The 17,413-nt window shown below is 46.3% G+C and overlaps 1 protein-coding gene across 1 annotated transcript in view; it reads right to left on the bottom strand.

Moving 5' to 3' along the window:
* The window catches only part of ADAMTS2 (ADAM metallopeptidase with thrombospondin type 1 motif 2), a 209,518-nt gene that overhangs the window by 16,663 nt on the left and 175,442 nt on the right, over positions 1 to 17,413 (bottom strand). Inside the window, exons 11-16 of the mRNA XM_068162698.1 lie at positions 11,706 to 11,851; positions 10,143 to 10,318; positions 5,713 to 5,846; positions 4,372 to 4,495; positions 3,717 to 3,797; positions 543 to 706 (exon numbers count right to left, since the gene is read on the bottom strand). Coding sequence (XP_068018799.1) covers positions 543 to 706; positions 3,717 to 3,797; positions 4,372 to 4,495; positions 5,713 to 5,846; positions 10,143 to 10,318; positions 11,706 to 11,851 — 825 coding nt within the window. The remainder of the gene's footprint in view (positions 1 to 542; positions 707 to 3,716; positions 3,798 to 4,371; positions 4,496 to 5,712; positions 5,847 to 10,142; positions 10,319 to 11,705; positions 11,852 to 17,413) is intronic.

Genomic DNA, 17,413 nt, shown 5'->3' with positions numbered 1-17,413 from the left:
CCTACTCATTGTAGTCTATTGTTTGCTTCTTTGCAATGAGAAAGGAACACAGGAGGCTGGGTTTGAGAACTGCAGAGTTGGGAGCACAAGAATCATAGTATCATAGTATCAGTCAGGGTTGGAAGGGACCACAAGGGATCATCTAGTTCCAACCCCCTGCATCTGCCTTTGCAGTATACACTTTCAAAACATAGAGAGGAGGAGGAGTTGTTATTAAATCTATCTGCTATGAACCATTCTGACCTTCTGACTAATGCTCACAGGTCAGCTAGGATAGGAAAGCTGAAAATCCTTTACACAGTGGCCATTTGCTGGCCATCCTCAGGAGGGTTGGTTGCTCAGCACAGAACCCTGAGTTACAACAACTCTCCTACAGAGCAATGGATTAGGAGAAAGGAATTAAAATACATCTTCTATTGTCTTATAATTGAAGCAGATGTCTTCCTGTAACTCACAAGAGGAATATAAAATATATTATAGCACATTACAGCTCTGTAACCCTGACACTGTGTTCCGTGGGAGATGGTTTGCATTTGACTTACCAGAATAACTATTCCATTACGCAGCGGTCCCATGGTCTGCACGGTCTCTCTATCATCGTCATTCCGATATTCCCACTCCACACCCATGTCAATAAAAACTTTAGAGTCTGGCACGTAGTTGTCTTCACTCAGAATGAATTTCCCTGTTTCACGGTTTTTAATTGCTAGGACAACATAAGGAAAGAGAATGTCAGAGGCTCGCTTCTGATCTGGAGTTTTGTTCTGCTCTTGTCCCAGTGGGTGACACAGAAAAGGCCAGCCTGCATTTTCCCTCTGATCCCTCTCAGGTTTGGAAAGACTTTTTCAGGTGTTTCACTAAGCTGCCAACAGCTCCAGCAACATCAATCATCCTTTTTTCTCTTTTTCATAGCTTGCCTTGCCAGAGAAACGAGGCCAGCGTGACCGCACGGCGTGCTGCCGCCTGCCTGCTCCCGACTGACAACTTCTGAGCCCAGTGGCCAAACCCGAGCCAATTTGAGAGCCCGGGGGGGTGTGGGGGCCCCCACTGCTACTCAGCTCTTTCACATGTTGTGAAACGGCTCAGGGGGCTGTTACAGTTCCATGAGAAAAAGGCTACTGGGCTAACCCCCAGCAGGTCCCCACAGTGAGAGAGAGACTTTATAAACTGTGTTAATTCTCCTGCTCAGATCCAGCCCTGACACTGACGCAGCTCTGCTTAAGCTCCTGCTGCTTTGCAGGCGCCTGCTATGGCACACAGCACCCGAGCCCGCTGGTTCAGCTGTCACCACTGCCCCATCCTTCACCCTGGAGAGACTTCAGACACCTCTGTATTCTTGGTTTTCTCTTGAGACAGAAAATTTGTTCTCTTCACTAGAAGAATTAGGGACTTTGTTATTTAACAAGAGGTTTTAACTCCCTCCTCTCTCTAGCAGCTACCTCAGCATCCTGCTCCCTCAGCACTGGCTGCAACATAGAACTGCTTGGTTGGAAAAGACCTTAAGATAATTGAGTCCAGCTATAACCTAACATCTCCCTGTACACAGCTGCTAGACCATGTCCCTAAGCACCTCACCCAGATGTCTTTTAAACACCTTCAGGAATGGTGACTCCCCCACATCCCTGTGGGGCAGCCTGTTCTAGTGCCTGATGATGCTTTTGGTGAAGAAACTTTTCCTAACATCCAATCTAAACCTCCCCTGGTGCAACTTAAGTCTGTTTCCTCTTGTCCTATTGCTTATTACCTGGGAGAAGGGGCCAGTCCCCACTTTGCTACAACCTTCTTTCAGGTAGCTGTTGAGCATGATGAGGTCTCCCCTCAGCCTCCTCTTCTCCAAGCTGAACAACCCCAGCTCCCTCAGCTGCTCCTCGTAGGACTTTGTTCAAGACCCTTTATGAGCCTCGCTGCACTTCTCTGGGCACCCTCCAGCACCTCAATGTCCTCCTCATGGTAAGCAAGCTGCTGGTGGCCCCTGTCTATTGCTTACTCCAAACCACAAGCACAACCTTGTCTGAATTGGCGACCAGTTACCCTCCTGATCCATGGGGCCAGGCTGCACGGGGCAGCAAGGGAAGCATTCTGTGGCAGGAGGGTGGGATGACTCACAGTACAATTAGTGGGTCATTGGCTGTGAAGCCACTTCCAATTAATAAGAGCCCACCAGGCACTGCCTCGCATTGATCCCAGGGCACGGCGAGGAGCGGATTGCAATTACTTTCTAAGCTGCAGGATTGATCGGGCAGCCTCCTGTCAATACTGTTAGCAGTGGGGCAGAATCTGAAGCGGATTTGGGTGGAGCTGGGAAATGACTGAGGATGGGAAGGAGGGATGCACATTCAGATAATATATTGCACCCTGTAATGTAACTCAGCTCCTCTCCCAGCAGCTTGCACATGCACACACCAAGGCAGGGATCTTAGTTTCATAGTTTCATTCAGGGTTGGAAGGGACCACAAGGATCATCTAGTTGCAACCCCCCTGCCATGGGCAGGGACACCCGACACTAGATCAGGCTGGACAGAGCCTCATCCAGCCCGCTCTTAAACACCTCCAGGGACGGGGCCTCGACCACCTCCCTGGACAACCCATTCCAGGGTCTCACCACTCTCATGGGGAAGAACCTCCTCCTCACATCTAGCCTGAATCTCCCCACCTCCAGCTTCATTCCATTCCCCCTAGTCCTATCACTACCTGATATCCTGAGCAGTCCCTCCCCAGCCTTCCTGTAGCCCCCTTCAGATCCTGGAAGGCCACAATGAGGTCACCTTGGAGCCTTCTCTTCTCCAGACTGAACAGCCCCAACTCCTTCAGTCTGTCCTCATAGGAGAGGTGCTCCAGCCCTCTGATCATCCTCGTGGCCCTTCTCTGGACACGTTCCAGCACCTCCACATCCCTCTTGTAATAGGGGCTCCAGAACTGGACACAGTACTCCAGGTGGGGTCTCACCAGGGCTGAGTAGAGGGGGAGGATCACCTCCCTCGACCTGCTAGCCACACTTCTCCTGATGCAGCCCAGGATCTGATTGGCTTTGCGGGCTGCAAGAGCACATTGAGAGCTCATGTTGAGCTTTTTGTCCACCAGCACCCCCAAGTCTCTCTCCTCAGGGCTACTTTCCAGCCAGTCACTGCCCAGCCTGTATTTGTGCCTGGGTTTGCCTCGACCCAGATGCAGGACCCTGCACTTGCTCTTATTGAACCTCCTGAGGTTGGCTTGTGCCCACCTCTCCAGCCTGTCAAGGTCCCTCTGGATGGCCTCCCTTCCCTCCAGCGTGTCTGCTGCCCCACACAGCTTGGTGTCATCAGCAAACTTGCTGAGGGTGCACTCAATGCCACTGTCCATGTCACTGACAAAGATGTTGAACAAGACAGGTCCCAGGACTGATCCCTGAGGGACTCTGCTTGTCCCTGGCCTCCACTGGGACATGGAGCCATTGACAGCCACTCTTTGGGTGCGGCCATCAAGCCAGTTCCTTATCCATCTAGTGGTCACCCATCAAACCCATGTGTCACCAGTTTGGAGACCAGGATCTTCTGGCTAGGACACCAGGAGTAGAGCACAGGGTTTCCTAATTTAACATACTGAAAGGAGGTATGTGGAGTGGGAGGATAATGGCTTTAAACAAATGCATAAGCACATTGTCAGAGGCTCCAGGGACAAAAATAAACAGCAGAATAAAGAACTCTAACTGAAAATGTTCCTTCTTGTTAAATACTTACCCAGGTTATGACTGGTGGCGTCTGTTTCCTGTATAAGTAAATGTCTCGCACCAACAGGAATTTCAAACATCTTAATGTGCCCTTTATTGTAGTATTTAAAAAAAAAGATAGTAACTGGTTAGTATTCCCCAAACAGGAGGAGTCTCTCTGAGGTTTATAAATAAATCTTATTTTCTAAAAGCAGGGTATATTACAGGAAGCTGAACCTAATCCAGCACCATTCCCACCCCGATTTCTGTGCCAGGTGATGGAACGTAACAGGGACAACGGCCTTTGGGTCAGAATCAAAATGCTTTAAGTATCAACAAGAAGTGTTTCTTCAGACTAAAATGGGCTTTGAGCTCCATGTGCACCCACAGAGAGACCAGGCAAGCTCCTGCCTGACAGTGAGGGATGATGCTGTATTATTGCAGCACTCCAGTGACTCGCACAGAGCGGGTGAGTGGCATCAACAGCACAAATAAGCCTATGCCTGCACAGGTCCTGATGTCAGCAGACTTAAGTGACTACAGAAGTCTTATTTTCGAATTCTAGACATCTCTCATAGTAAAGTTCAGAGAGTTTATGGAATTAGTGATGCTGTCAATGGTCTGGGATCGCTCAGAAGAGATTAAACAAAAAACTCCCCAGGACAAAACAGACTGAATGCACTGACCTTGTTTCTTTGGAACTCTTGAGAATGTTCCTTTCATCACTTTGCAGTGGGAATTATCTCCTCCACAAACACCACACTTATCCTCCTGCTTCGTGGAGCCTATGACCCTGTCGCACCCAACTTTCTGTGCACAAAAATGAGCAGTTGTTATTTACCCACCCCACCATTCACCACCAGCCTTCGCTTTAGGTATCAAACCCCAGACTTCTGCTTCAGCAAAGACCTTTTCCTGGAAGATCAACACCTAAACAGATTCTAACACTTCCAGTGACTCTAACAGCCATCAGTCAGGTGATTTGATTTTTATATTATGCGTCACAGAGGTCATCTTACTGAAGGAAGCAGCACAGCTAAGGAAAAGCTTTTAAGCCTCAGCTTATCTTGAAGCAGATGCTTAAATTCCAAGAGAATCAAGGGATCTATGTGGGGATAAGCACCTCCACCAGTCAAGAGCCTCTAATTCTGCTGAAAGATGACCTGTGGCAGATCCCAGCTTAGAGGAACTGCCATTGATTTGTTAAAAATAGCATGATCAAATGCAGAGGGAATGCTCAGCAGCCATATCTTAACACTGCTTCCCCTGAAAGCTGTTGCGTGCTCCTATTCCATTGTACAATCTAGCCCCCTAAACCTCATTGGGAAAAGCTTTTATTGACAGCTAATTGCAACAGTTCATCTTCAAAATGGCTGAAACACCTCTGCTATGAGGATAGGTGAAGGGAACCCTCAGCCTGGAGAAGAGAAGACTCCAGGGGGACCTTATAACTGCCTTCCAGTACCTGAAGGGAACCTACAGGAAGGCTGGAGAGGGATTTTGTACAAGAGTGTCCGCTGACAGGACAAGGGGAAATGGATTTAAATTGAAGCAGGATGGGTTTAGATTGGATCTTAGCAAGAAATCCATCACTGTGAGGGTGGCAAGACTCTGGAATGGATTGTCAAGAGAAGCTGTGGATGCTCCCTCCCTGGAGATGTTCAAGGCCAGGTTGGATGGGGCCTTGAGTAAACTGGGCTAGTTGAGAGGCGTCCCTGCCCATGGCAGGGAGGTTGGAACAGATGATGTTTAAGGTCTGTTCCAGTCTAGGCCATTCTGATTCTATGAAAATACTGCATTAAACATGACTTGTGTAGGTAGGTGCTGTTGGAGTCGAGTCACATACAATCTGATGGCAACTGTGAATATCATGCCTGATACTGTGACAAGAGTCCCAATGAAATCTCCTTCTGGCCCAAAGCGTTGTTATACTTACTTCAATAGTCCCTCACGGAGAGGAGCACTCATGCTATTATTTTAATAGTTCTGACAATACTGAGCTCTGAAACAATCCAGCAACAGCTTACCAAGCAGTCTCCCCTCACACAGATGCTGTAGGCATCTTTGTAGGAGCAGCGGGTGCCGTCGTGTACCATCCTCTTCATATACACCACGTCCCCCGTTTCCTTCGACTCGCAATACAAGTGGCATCTTTCCTTGGCTGAAAAAGAAAACGACCCAAATGGTGCATGCTTAGCTCTAGCAGTTCAGTTGCTGAGTTTGTGAACAGCACTTTCAGTAGTGTTGGCTCTCTCTTCTTACACACGTGACAGAAAGCAGCAGGCCACCCCATAAATCATCAACGCTCATCCCCTCTCAAGGGCTGTGCCATCATTTGGAAACTGCTGACTCACAAAGCACCCATGTGTCATCATTAGGAGACAGTCTTAAGTAAAACAGATCATTTACTATGATGGGCAGGTCTGTCTTTAAGCCTTTGGCAGATGGTGCAATCTGGCAGTGGTTTCCACAGGCTGCTACCTGTGAGAGATGCAGGTTTCTGCATCAGCTTCTCCTGCTTTGCACTTTAATCTGAGAAAAGCAGAACTATTCTGCCATTAAAAGCAGCTGTCCCACTCTGAGGGCGTCTGGCACCCAGTCTTCAGAGACAGCTGGACCATAGCTAATCATAAAGTTAATTCTCACTCGTCATTGTACTCATATTTATGATAGTTTAAGTCATTAAACAAGGTGAGATACTGAAGAGGCTCAGAAAAAAGCCTGGTTTTACTGCTTAGACATGAACCAATAGCCAGACAAGCTATCGGTGCCTCTTAGAGTGGAATGGAATGGAATGGAATGGAATGGAATGGAATGGAATGGAATGGAATGGAATGGAATGGAATGGAATGGAATGGAATGGAATGGAATGGAATGGACCAGACCAGGTTGGAAGAGACCTCCAAGATCGTCATGTCCAACCTATCATCCAACACCACCTAATCAACTAAACCATGGCACCAAGCACCCTATCAAGTCTCCTCCTGAACACCTCCAGCGATGGTGACTCCACCACCTCCTCAGGCAGCCCATTCCAATGGGCAATCACTCTCTCTGTGCAGAACTTCCTCCTAACCTCCAGACTAAACTCTTCCTCCTCCTCTGCAACACAGAGTTAAGCCCAGAATATAACCAGCTGAAATGACAAGTCAGTGGCTGAATCAAGTTGTGTTCCATCAGTGTATTTTATTTTAGCCCTATCTCTTGCTGTCCCCTGCCACATGACAGGATACACTGTGCTTTCCTTGGCAGTGAAGAGCAAATGGCCTTTCTGTCAGATGAAATAAATAAAGATTCTGCTATTTTAATGTGATGAAGATTGGGGACACTTTTCCCATCGTTTAAAATGGTAACAACCTTTGCATTATAGCAGCTCAATTAAAAGAAATCTTCACAGGCCCTCTGTGCTCTTCCCCTGTACAGTTCCATGGCCTCTGCCCTCTTTTCATAAAGTCCTTGTTACTGCTCTTGATGTCCACATGGCCACTGGGTACTGGTACATCAGAGACCTTTGTTAGTGCTCCTGATCAACACAGAGATGTCAAACTGAAAATGTAGGATCCAGACTATTGAAGCAGGAACTTTACTTGTCTTCTGTAGATTCCTAATAAGGGACTATTGAGATGATAATAAAGACAAGCCTGATGCATTTGTATAGATTAGAAACATTGAACTATGCATGGAACACAGCTCACCCACCCACACACACACCTCCTGCGTGCGTACCCTCCGCACCCCCTCACCCCATACATCCACTGCACGCGATGGAAGGTCTGACTGGGTGCCAGCAGCTCTGCACAAGGGCTTTATTTCAGAGAGGGTTCTCTTCCCATTGCTGCATGGGCACAGTAAATGTTCAAGTGCCGTTAAATTGGTCCCTGTTAATTGCAAAGAATTATTTTCTTGTCATTCACTGGTGTTGGGCATAGCAGAGGTGCAGGAGCATGGACGTGACCACAAGCCTGTCTCTTCCCTGCTTCCCACGTGTTTCCTTCTTGTTTAATTGAGGCTGGGAACTAATAGCCAATGTCACTCTATAATGCCCTGGCAGATGCGTGGCACAGGGGTATGTGAGCCCAACCAGGGCTGGGAGATAGGGTGCTCAGGGGGTCTGGAGCAGAAGCATGGCACAACATGGCACCAGGGTGCTCAAGCACACACTGGGGTGTACCCCAGTTGGTGGCTTTTCTCTGGCCAGAGGATGAGATGCTGCTCTCTGTTCCCATCACACACACAATTTATCAGACATATCCAGCTGAGCTGCATGTGGAGTGTATGGATCTATGCCACTTTTTTAGCCATGGCTGCATTATCTGCACAAAGAATGCCCCTGATATGCCTTATCTTTACAAAAGGAGGTTTAGAATATATGAAGAGTTCAAGCACAAGCCACCCTCTGGCCTTGTTTCCACATAAAAGCCATTCCCTCTAATGACCCTGCAAAGGTAAATGGAGCTCTAAAGGTGGCTGCAGTTGCACCGCAGCTCTTTGGGAAACCAGTGGTGCCCAGTGATCAGTGTTCAGACATCAGTGAGCTGCTGGTTTCTGATCCAGAAGCTATTGAATTTAACAGAAAACCATCTGATTAGTTTCTGTGGTATTTGCAACTGACTGCTCCAAAGGCTAAATGGAAGCAAAGGTCCTGTGAGCCACAGCACTCGGCACCTCTCCCTATACCAGCAAAGCTATTTCATGAAATTGTGCTGTGAGGCTGTGCCCCTGAAAATCCCAGATTGCACAAGATGGCATGAGAAGAATGATGGAACCCTGAGAACAGTTTGGGAAGAAAGTCAGGCAAATTAATTGCAAGGAATTTGCTATTAACTTCTGGCTGAGTATCCTCTCGCTGGAATGCAAAACGATTGACCCAAAGTGACCCTTCCCCTCCCAGAAATGGGTGCCTGGCTGAGGACAGCTCGGGTGCCTGCTACCTGCCCCTTGCCAGGCTAACCCTGCCCTGAAGAACTCATTATTCAAATGGAACAACCAGGTTTAAAAACAGCAAGCAGCTCTCACTGCTCATCAAACAAGTTGAGAATCATTGTCCTCCACTTTTTTTCTCTGGTAAAACCCCTTCTCAAGCATGTGTCCAACAAAATGTGGCACTAAGCCTACAACAGCCTTCATGGCTCAAATAACCAGGTGCCCTTTCACTGGCAGTTAAGCAGAGGCATTAAGAGGAACATGAACATTTTTGTACTCAGAGGCAATCTCTGTTGGGATAGCAAAACATCAGCTTGACTGTGCTGGTTCAGACTCAGCGCTCCCCCAAGCCAGCACCTGCCTCTGACACTGCCAGCAGAGGTTGCAGGAAGATGTAAGAACCAACACGACGCTTTTCTCAGAATATTGCCCATGTTTCTGGTAAACTGCAGCTTGGGGGCTGATGGGAACTGGGTGTTTATCAGTTCTTGATGGATTATATTACTTTCAAGAGTTTTTAAAAATGATTTTTAGAAGCTTTCTGGCACCTGCATCTTCCTGTGGCACGGAATTCCAGCTTCATTTTATGCTGTGTGGAGAAGTACTTCCTCTCATTTGTTTTATGTCTGCCACCCAATAACTTTATTTGATGTTTTCAGGCTTGTGTCATGAGAAACTGAATCAGCATTCTGTGTTTGGTCTCTTCCTGCCCCTCACAATTCTGTAACACTAGCTTTTCAATCTAAATAATCACTTTTTCAGGCTGAAACCTCTTAGTTTGTCTAACCTCTCCTAATTCAGAAGTCATTGCTTGTGTTTGCTTTACTTGGGCCTTCCCAAGTCCAGCTGCAGGGTTTGTAGCAGTGGGGGCAGCAGTGAGAAGGGCACAACCTGAGCTACGCTGGTGGAGTATTTAGAATGCAGACACATCGTGCAGGTACACAGAGGCAGAGCAGTGCTCTCTATCCCTCTCCCAACAGTTGCTGATGTTCTTCTACAGCTGTTCCCAGCTCACTAACCCTTCTCCTTGGAGCCCACTTTGTGTGCAGACCCATACACACGTGCACACCACTTTTTATCTCCACATCCATTATTGGCATTTATCTACACCAAACTTCATTTGCCACATTCAGTGTCACAAGGTCCTTCTGCAGCTCTCTTCAATCAGCCTGAGCAACTTTGTATGCCAGTCAGATTTTCCAGCCTGGTTTGCTCTCTTTCCCTGCTCACAGCCACATATGCTCAGCAGCACCCATCCTTGGGGAACACACACTCTCACACAAAACCATTCCCTTTTATCCCATGATCAATCAGCTGAAGAGAGGTTATTGGGGAACAGGGTCCAAAGCTTTTTGAAAGTCCAAGTCCATGATATGAATTGGATCTCTCATGCACTTACATGCACTGATCCCTCCAAACAACTTGTGACAGATTTGTGAGACACCATTTCCCCAGAAGTGTCACCTCTCCTTATTTCATTTTTACTTCTGCTTGCAACTGATTCTGCTGCTCATAGGGAAAAGGGACTGCTCACCATCAACGTGTTCATAGGGGAGCCAGTGGTGTTTCGTGTTCTGGTACTCAAAGTATGGATCCCACTGCCTGCACTGCTCCTCTCTGAAGTCTTCAAAGTCCTTAGGGCAGTCCTGAGTGTTGCACAGCTGGAACTCGTAGCTTGGCCCCACACACGTGCGGCCTCCGTTGGCAGGACTGTGGTGAAGGAGAGAAACCCACAGTTAGCTTTGCCATTAATTGTCTGTCTCTGAGGAGAGATCTAATTCCCAGACACATCAGTAGGCACTTGATGAAGCCAGCAGTGTATTTCTGATATAGAAAACTTGTCTTTCCTTTAAAAACCTGCTGACCCTCTTAAAGAGCAACTTCTGCCAGTAGGGCCTCACACCACTTGATAAAAGCAAGAAAAGTCATTTTCCTGGCATAGCCCAGGAAAGGAAAGCACACACAGATACAGCAGCTCAGTTCACCCCCTGTGCCAGCAGCAGATCCAGAGCCCAGCTCCATGATGAAGCCCCCAGGCAGATGTGCAGCATCAGATCACTGCCAGATCTGGAGCTGCAAGTGGGGTTTGCACCCTCTTCCAGGAACAGAAAAGACATTTTCAGTAGTACCTGAGGCTTTTCCTACATGAAAATAGAGTTTACAACTAAAACTGTGCCCACAATTATAAAGGTCACTCTCATGCTGCCAAAGTAATAAAGGCTGAAATTAGACCTGGTAAACTTTCTCTTACCAGAGCAATTTCCATCAGAACATGCTGCTTCATACAGCTTGGCCTGCTTTATTTTTCTTCTTCTCTTTAATCAGTGATGAGATTATTTTTAACACTACTCAAGTTCAATCAGCACAGACTGAGAAAGTCAATGTTAAAAATACTCTGCCTGGTGAAATCATTTCAATCTGACAATTGTTTCAGCTCTTGCTGTTTGGACCTCGACACTTTATGGCCTCAGAATAAGATAGCAAGAATGATACATGGCATATTATCCATACTTACCAGGCTATCTTAAACAGATTATACTTCCAGTGTTACTGAAATCAAATCATTCTAGATCAACCTCATATAAGTTATTGAAGCACAACAATTTAATATTCTTAAAATTAACTTTGGGCAAGGTTCTGATCTCTGGAGCTTTGCTCTGCCTCGGAATGAAAGCAGTCTGAACATATTTTAAGGCCTTCACGTTGAAATGTTCTAAAAGGTGGAATAAACAACTATTTCACAATGCTGTATGCATTTATTTTCTACAATCCAGCAAATCATTGCCATTATTTCATCCTCACACAGTAAAAGAAGACATCCACGGGGCCCTAAACCTTTACTTATGCTTTCTGCAATGGTGCAGCAGCACCTTCAAGATGCTTGTAACTGCTTAATGGATGCTTAAACAGAGAAGTAAAGATGATTCATGACTTGCTCAGGGCCAAAAGCAGAACTGCTGACAACATACACTATAGGTCAGATTTAGCAAGCTCCACTCAACACCTTTTACTGCATTACTGCACTAGTAACTCAGTAAGGGTTTGCACCACCCATTCACACAACTCCAGACAAACGTGCAGGGGTATGGATGCTTACTGTGGGTTGTCACACTGCCGTGTCCTGTACTTCACCCCAGTGCCACAGGTCCGAGAGCAAGAGCCAAACTTGCTCCATGCCCCCCAGTGTCCATCCTGCTTCAGGATGTCTGGTGTTAGCCAGATGCAGTGACCTTTAAAGCAATGCTAGAAGAGAAAATTAGATGTCAAAACAGTGAGATGATTCTGTTCTCTGTGAGAAGCTGTGGTTCAACAGATTTCATTTAGGGCACAAATTCTGTTGAGTATTTTCACCTCTCCAGCAGAAAACAGTGAGACTCACCAATAGATCATGCCCATGATCCCAAACTCACTCAGATTTTATAACCTTGCATATGTTAAGTATGCACATACATGCTTGTGGGATTCAAGCCTACCAAATTTTACAAGGGCATGTAGCACTAGGACAAGGGACAATGGTTTTAAACTAGAGCAGGGTAGAATAGAATAGAATAAACCATGTTGGAAAAGACCTTTGAGATCATCAAGTCCAACCTATCACCCAACACCATCTAGTCAACTAAACCATGGCACCAAGTGTCTCATCCAGTCTCCTCTTAAACACCTCCAGGGATGGTGACTCCACCACCTCCCTGGGCAGCACATTCCAATGGCCAATCTCTCTTTCTGTGAAGAGCTATTGGACATTAGGAAGAAGTTCCTTACTATGAGGGTGGTGGAACATTGGCACAGGTTGCCCAGGGAGGTGGTAGAAGCCCCATCCCTGGAAACTTTCAAGGTCAGGGTTGATGGGATCTGAGCAACCTGATCTAGTTGGGAAGGTTCCTGGTCCCTGCAGGGGGGTAGGTCTAGATGATCTTTAAAAGTCCCTAACAACCCAAACCATTTTGTGAGTCTAAGTTTGTTAAACTGCTCTCAGCATTAGATTCCCTCATCACAAGTCTGCAGTTGTGGTTTCAACATAATTAATACAGCTGCATTTAAGGGAAATGGTGGAATCCTGAATCTTGGCACTGAAAGGTAAAATTCTGCATGGGGCATGAGGGGGAGCAATGGCAAGAGCTGCCGAGCAGCACCATCCCTCCCAGCAGCTCCTAACCCAGCAAACACGTTCCTGCCATGAATGTGATCAGTGAAGTGGCATTGAATTAAAGCCAGCTCACATTTTAGACATTAGTGCTATTAAACACAGAACTCTTGCAGTCTCCCTGGAGATCTCACAGCAAACCTGACCAAAACACCAGGAAGCATTCATCAGGGAGCAGCCCCGGACAGTGCCACATCTGCACAATTCATCTCGCCCTAATAGGTTTTCTTTTTGCTTTTACTTGATTTTTAGTACAGTCATTCTACAGAGGCTGATTTGCTACAACCCCCAAACCTACAGGGTATTTACACAGTTCTTTAGGAGCCTCCATAGTTTCATTGCTGGGACTCTCTACTGTCTCCTCTCATTAGAGAAACCAATCAAGGCCTCCCCGCCAATTTCTTCACTCTCTAATCAAGGTTTTATTTTCTCAGCCAAAGTCAGGATGAATTCTTCTCAAGGAACACAGATTCTAGCTCTTTCTAGTTTTATTTCTGCTTTCATAAAAGTCTCCTGATGAAGTGAGGGTGCTGGAAACTATTTGCAGGCCGACAAATGAGTTTGCTCGAGACGGTCGCAGTTTGTCTGCGTTACCGGTTACCGGCGGGTAAGCGCTCTGGCTCCGGCTCGCAGATGGCGATAACAACAAGTGCAATCAGTCACTTACTTCCCTTAACATTCAAGTCAACAACAACATTTTACACAGCTTAACAAGCCTTGGAATGCAGGAATTTGGCAGGCGGCGCGAGAGGAGCATATGGCTAAATGCAGGCTGCCAGCAAAAACAAAATCAGAAGATATACACCAGGAGAGCACTGCGAAGCGCGGCGCGATTAGCGATCTGCAAGACGAATCGCCATGTGATGGGGGATCATTAATAACACTGCATTTAAAGAGAGAATCGTGAGCAAAGATGGTGACAAGACGCAGTTTACTGATCCCCTAATCTGCTTGATGACTGCCTCTTTACTCTTGTAATTTATTCTGGTGTTCATTTGGTTGGACAAGAAGCAGGAAAGGGAGTCGAAATTAGGTTTCAACTGTTCGTTGTTTTTCATGACTTCAAATCTTCAAAGTCAAATCCTATGAAATAGATGAGTTACCACAGAGCCAATTATACCAATCCTGCTCCAAAGCTGTAATGGGCAGATTTTTCTTAGCTGTTTGACAGAACAAGAGATAATTTAGCAAAGCATGAAAGAAATGCAAAATGCTAATATGTCCTTTGCTTGCTTTGGTTTTGAAGCTCAGCTCTGTACCCTTCCAGGGACTGTTTACTTCTGGCTTTAAGGAAGTTTTGTTTGAAAGACCAGCCTGAGTTGTCGGACCCTGCCCAGCAATGGGAGCATTCAGAGATGCAGGGGAAGCTGGCAAGGCATCAGCTTGTCAATATGAATTTCAGCTGGGCTTGGAAGCAGATGAGATGTGACAGCTCCTGATTTGTTCTTGCTTAAACATTCTCTTCTCAGGGTTCTGCATCCCTCAGGTGTAAGTTCCACAGCAATCACCAAATCTGTTTCAAGAGCCATGTAGCATATGTTCATTATGTGATGATCCAGGACCCAGCACTTGGAATCTGTGGAGGAGAGCCATGTGATGTGTTTTCCAATCTCTTTTCCCTGTTTTAGCCAGGAACAAGGGGATGTGGGTTTGCAACAACCACTGAAGAAAAACACTTAATTTGACGCTGTGACTGGTCCCTGAACTGGAAGCAAACATGGAAAAGTGCTATTGACTTTGCTGTGCAAAGGAAAGAGCAGCACTGATCTTTACTGGCGAAGCTGGTCATATGCAGATTGTCGGGGAGCCGAGGCAGAGCTATTAGGAGGCAAGCATTTGTGTAAAATGAGTCATCTCCAGCTCTGCCTTTTTCTTTGTGGATTAAAAGGAGCCTATGTACAACAAAATGATTCACAATTGGGTCTTACACTGTGCAGACCCAATCAAGAAAACCTGTGAGAAGGTACAGCCAGAGATGAAGCAAGGTCCATTGTAATAAGGGAAGCTAGAGCAAACCCTTCCTATTGCTCCTACATTAACTACATAATGAGGTGGAAAAGAGCCAGTTTCAACCACTATTTCCTTCATAAATGGAGGGTTTCATTTAAAGAGTGAAGAATATTAAAACAGTTATGATTTTTAAAGGAGAGAAAGAAGGACCCTGGGTAAACACCAATTGTTTTCTCAGTGGAAGACACGATGACTTCTTGCAGTCTCGCCTATTTTTCTGGCAAACAGGACAGTCCAAAACAAGTGCAATTTCCAGGGGAGGAAGCTTAAATCTCTTGCAGTAAAACATTCCACTGCTGTTTTCAGCAGTTCTTTGAAACAACTGTTGTGGATGCCAAAAAAAGAGCCAGTGTATTCATGTGGGCTTAATGCATCTGCAAGTTCATTTTCCACGAAAAGACTTGCAGGTCTCACGTGGGCATCTCTGCCTCTTTTACATGGGGCAGCAACTGGCAACTCTCCTCTCTGCTAGCATGACAGCTCTGACAGCTACTGCAGCATGGTGGTGGCCCTCAGCTCTCCCTGCCCTCCTGAGGTCATACCAGGAGAGGATTATTTATTCATTTGTATTTCCCATCACACGCAGGCTGGCCTGCTCTGCTCCCATCTGTTGGAGAATAATTAGTTGCAAGGGATAAACTGAAATCTCTAACACTAAAGTCTACCCTGAGCCAGTTAAAGTTTCTTCAGTACAGAATCAAGTATTCTCACTGTTTCTGTGGTGACTAACACAGCATACACTCACCCATCTGTCTCCTGTCTCTGAGAGAAGCTGAGGTCAGCTTTCTCAGTGGGAAGTTGTTTGAGTACACATTAGTGTTTTCAGAAACCTTTTTTCTTGGTCCATTTTGATTCTCAATAATATCTATTTATTTCAGCAGTTAATCATTCCCTTCCTTTCCTGACAGACTAGGGGAAAAAAAAATCATTCCAAGTTTGCCAGAGTTCATCTCATTAACGTGGTGCAACTAAAGGAGATCACCTGCTAGGTTTGTGCTGGATCCTCAGCACAGAAATCAAATCCAAGAGCAACAGCAGCTCAGCTGGCAGGGGCTGGTACCAGGCTCTTACCTCCCTCTCCAGGAAAAGAAACTAAGGAAGCTCAGGTGGTGCAAACCTGGGTGTTAGTCTCTGCAGCAAGCAGATGGACGTGAGCACGCAATCTCCTTGCGTGAACGACTTCAGGTTTTATTTCTGTCCTGTGGGGAGCAGTTAGCTGCTTCAGCTGACACAAATGGCACCCCAGAAGAGTAAGAGCTTAAAACAAATGGAACAACAAAACCTGATCAGATATTTCTGAAGGTTCCCTGGCTTCAGAAGCCTGAGGCTAACAGTGGTGCTGACAGCGCTCCATACAAGTAAATAAATTATCAGCTGAAAACATATGCTTTCCTTTAATCCACAGAAAGCTATGCAGAGTTAAGCTTTGCAGAGTTGTGCCTCATCTGCACAGGTTGCTGCAGCAATTGATGGAGTGTCTTTGACTTCACAGTAAAGCTCTGCCCTCCCATGTGCCTAACTTCACACACCGGAGTTATTCCATGGAAGTTGCTGTGACCGTTCAGACACAGAGGTAATTGCAAGCTGCTGCATCCTCAAAGCTTCATGTAATTGACAGCCTCTTCCCTCTGGCTCTTGGAAAGTCAATCTGGTTTTTAAAACAGCAGGCCAGGAGCAAGAGAAAATATTCCCTGTCCTTATGTATTCCATCCAAGCAGTAGTTTTCTTCTCAGGCTGGGAAGCTCCAAGAGAATATTTATATTCTTTTTATCCCTAAACCCAGCAAATTATGTTTGCTGCCAGTTAACATAGTGGCTGTTCAGTGTCTCCCTTTGCACAAGGAGACTTAGTGAAAGCTCAGGGAAATGGCAGAACCTCACTCTTCTGGCAACTTAATTCAAATAACCACATGCCCAGAAGAACTTGCATACATTTACATGCATTTACTGGAGCACACATCTGTAGGCATATGCACACACACTCATACACACAAAAAACAGCATTGGAAGCCCTAATCTGCCTTCCACCTCTAAGGGTCAGTGCCCAGGTCCAAGACACAGCCTGGCCATGAACAGACACAGCCCTTATCAGCGTGACTGCTGAAAATGTGCTACAGATCTTGTGTCCGCCCAAGGTGCCCTTGCCCCTTGATCTCCAGCTAGGAAGGAGGCAGCTGGTCAGGATTCTCCTCAACAGCATCTGCTAAGTTTGGGAAAGTGAAGAGAGCAGCTCCCAGTTCTCTGCACACCAGGCTGAGGTGAGAACATCTCCACACCATAGGCTGCGTTCATCTCCTGAACATCGCTTTCGTTTCTGGCATCCGGTCCCCTCAGCTGCTGCAAAGCCAGGATGTTTCTTTGACACATCAGCAGTGTTGTGATTGGTTTGAGCTTAAAATAGGCCCTGGGAATTAGTGGTATGAAATGATGAAAACTGCAAGGCTCTAAAGTGGGAAACAAATGGATCTTCTTGAATCAACATCTTTAATTGCTTATGTTTCTGTTCTCTTCTGGCCTTATTCCAAGGAAAACAGCGGATCAAGTTTGAAGTAATTTTCCTCTTTCTCATGTGCTGATGAAGTATCATGGGAGAGAAGACTCAAAGGAGGCTGCCACAATGCAAGTTAGTCTCAGCTTTGGGCAACAAATGCA

Source organism: Melanerpes formicivorus, unplaced genomic scaffold (genome assembly GCF_026170545.1).
Source record: "Melanerpes formicivorus ecotype bairdi unplaced genomic scaffold, bMelFor1.0.p_v2 SCAF_2, whole genome shotgun sequence".
Lineage (NCBI taxonomy): Eukaryota > Metazoa > Chordata > Aves > Piciformes > Picidae > Melanerpes > Melanerpes formicivorus.
The sequence above is the reverse complement of the archived record's forward strand: the minus strand, read 5'-3'. Positions and strand labels throughout refer to the sequence as shown.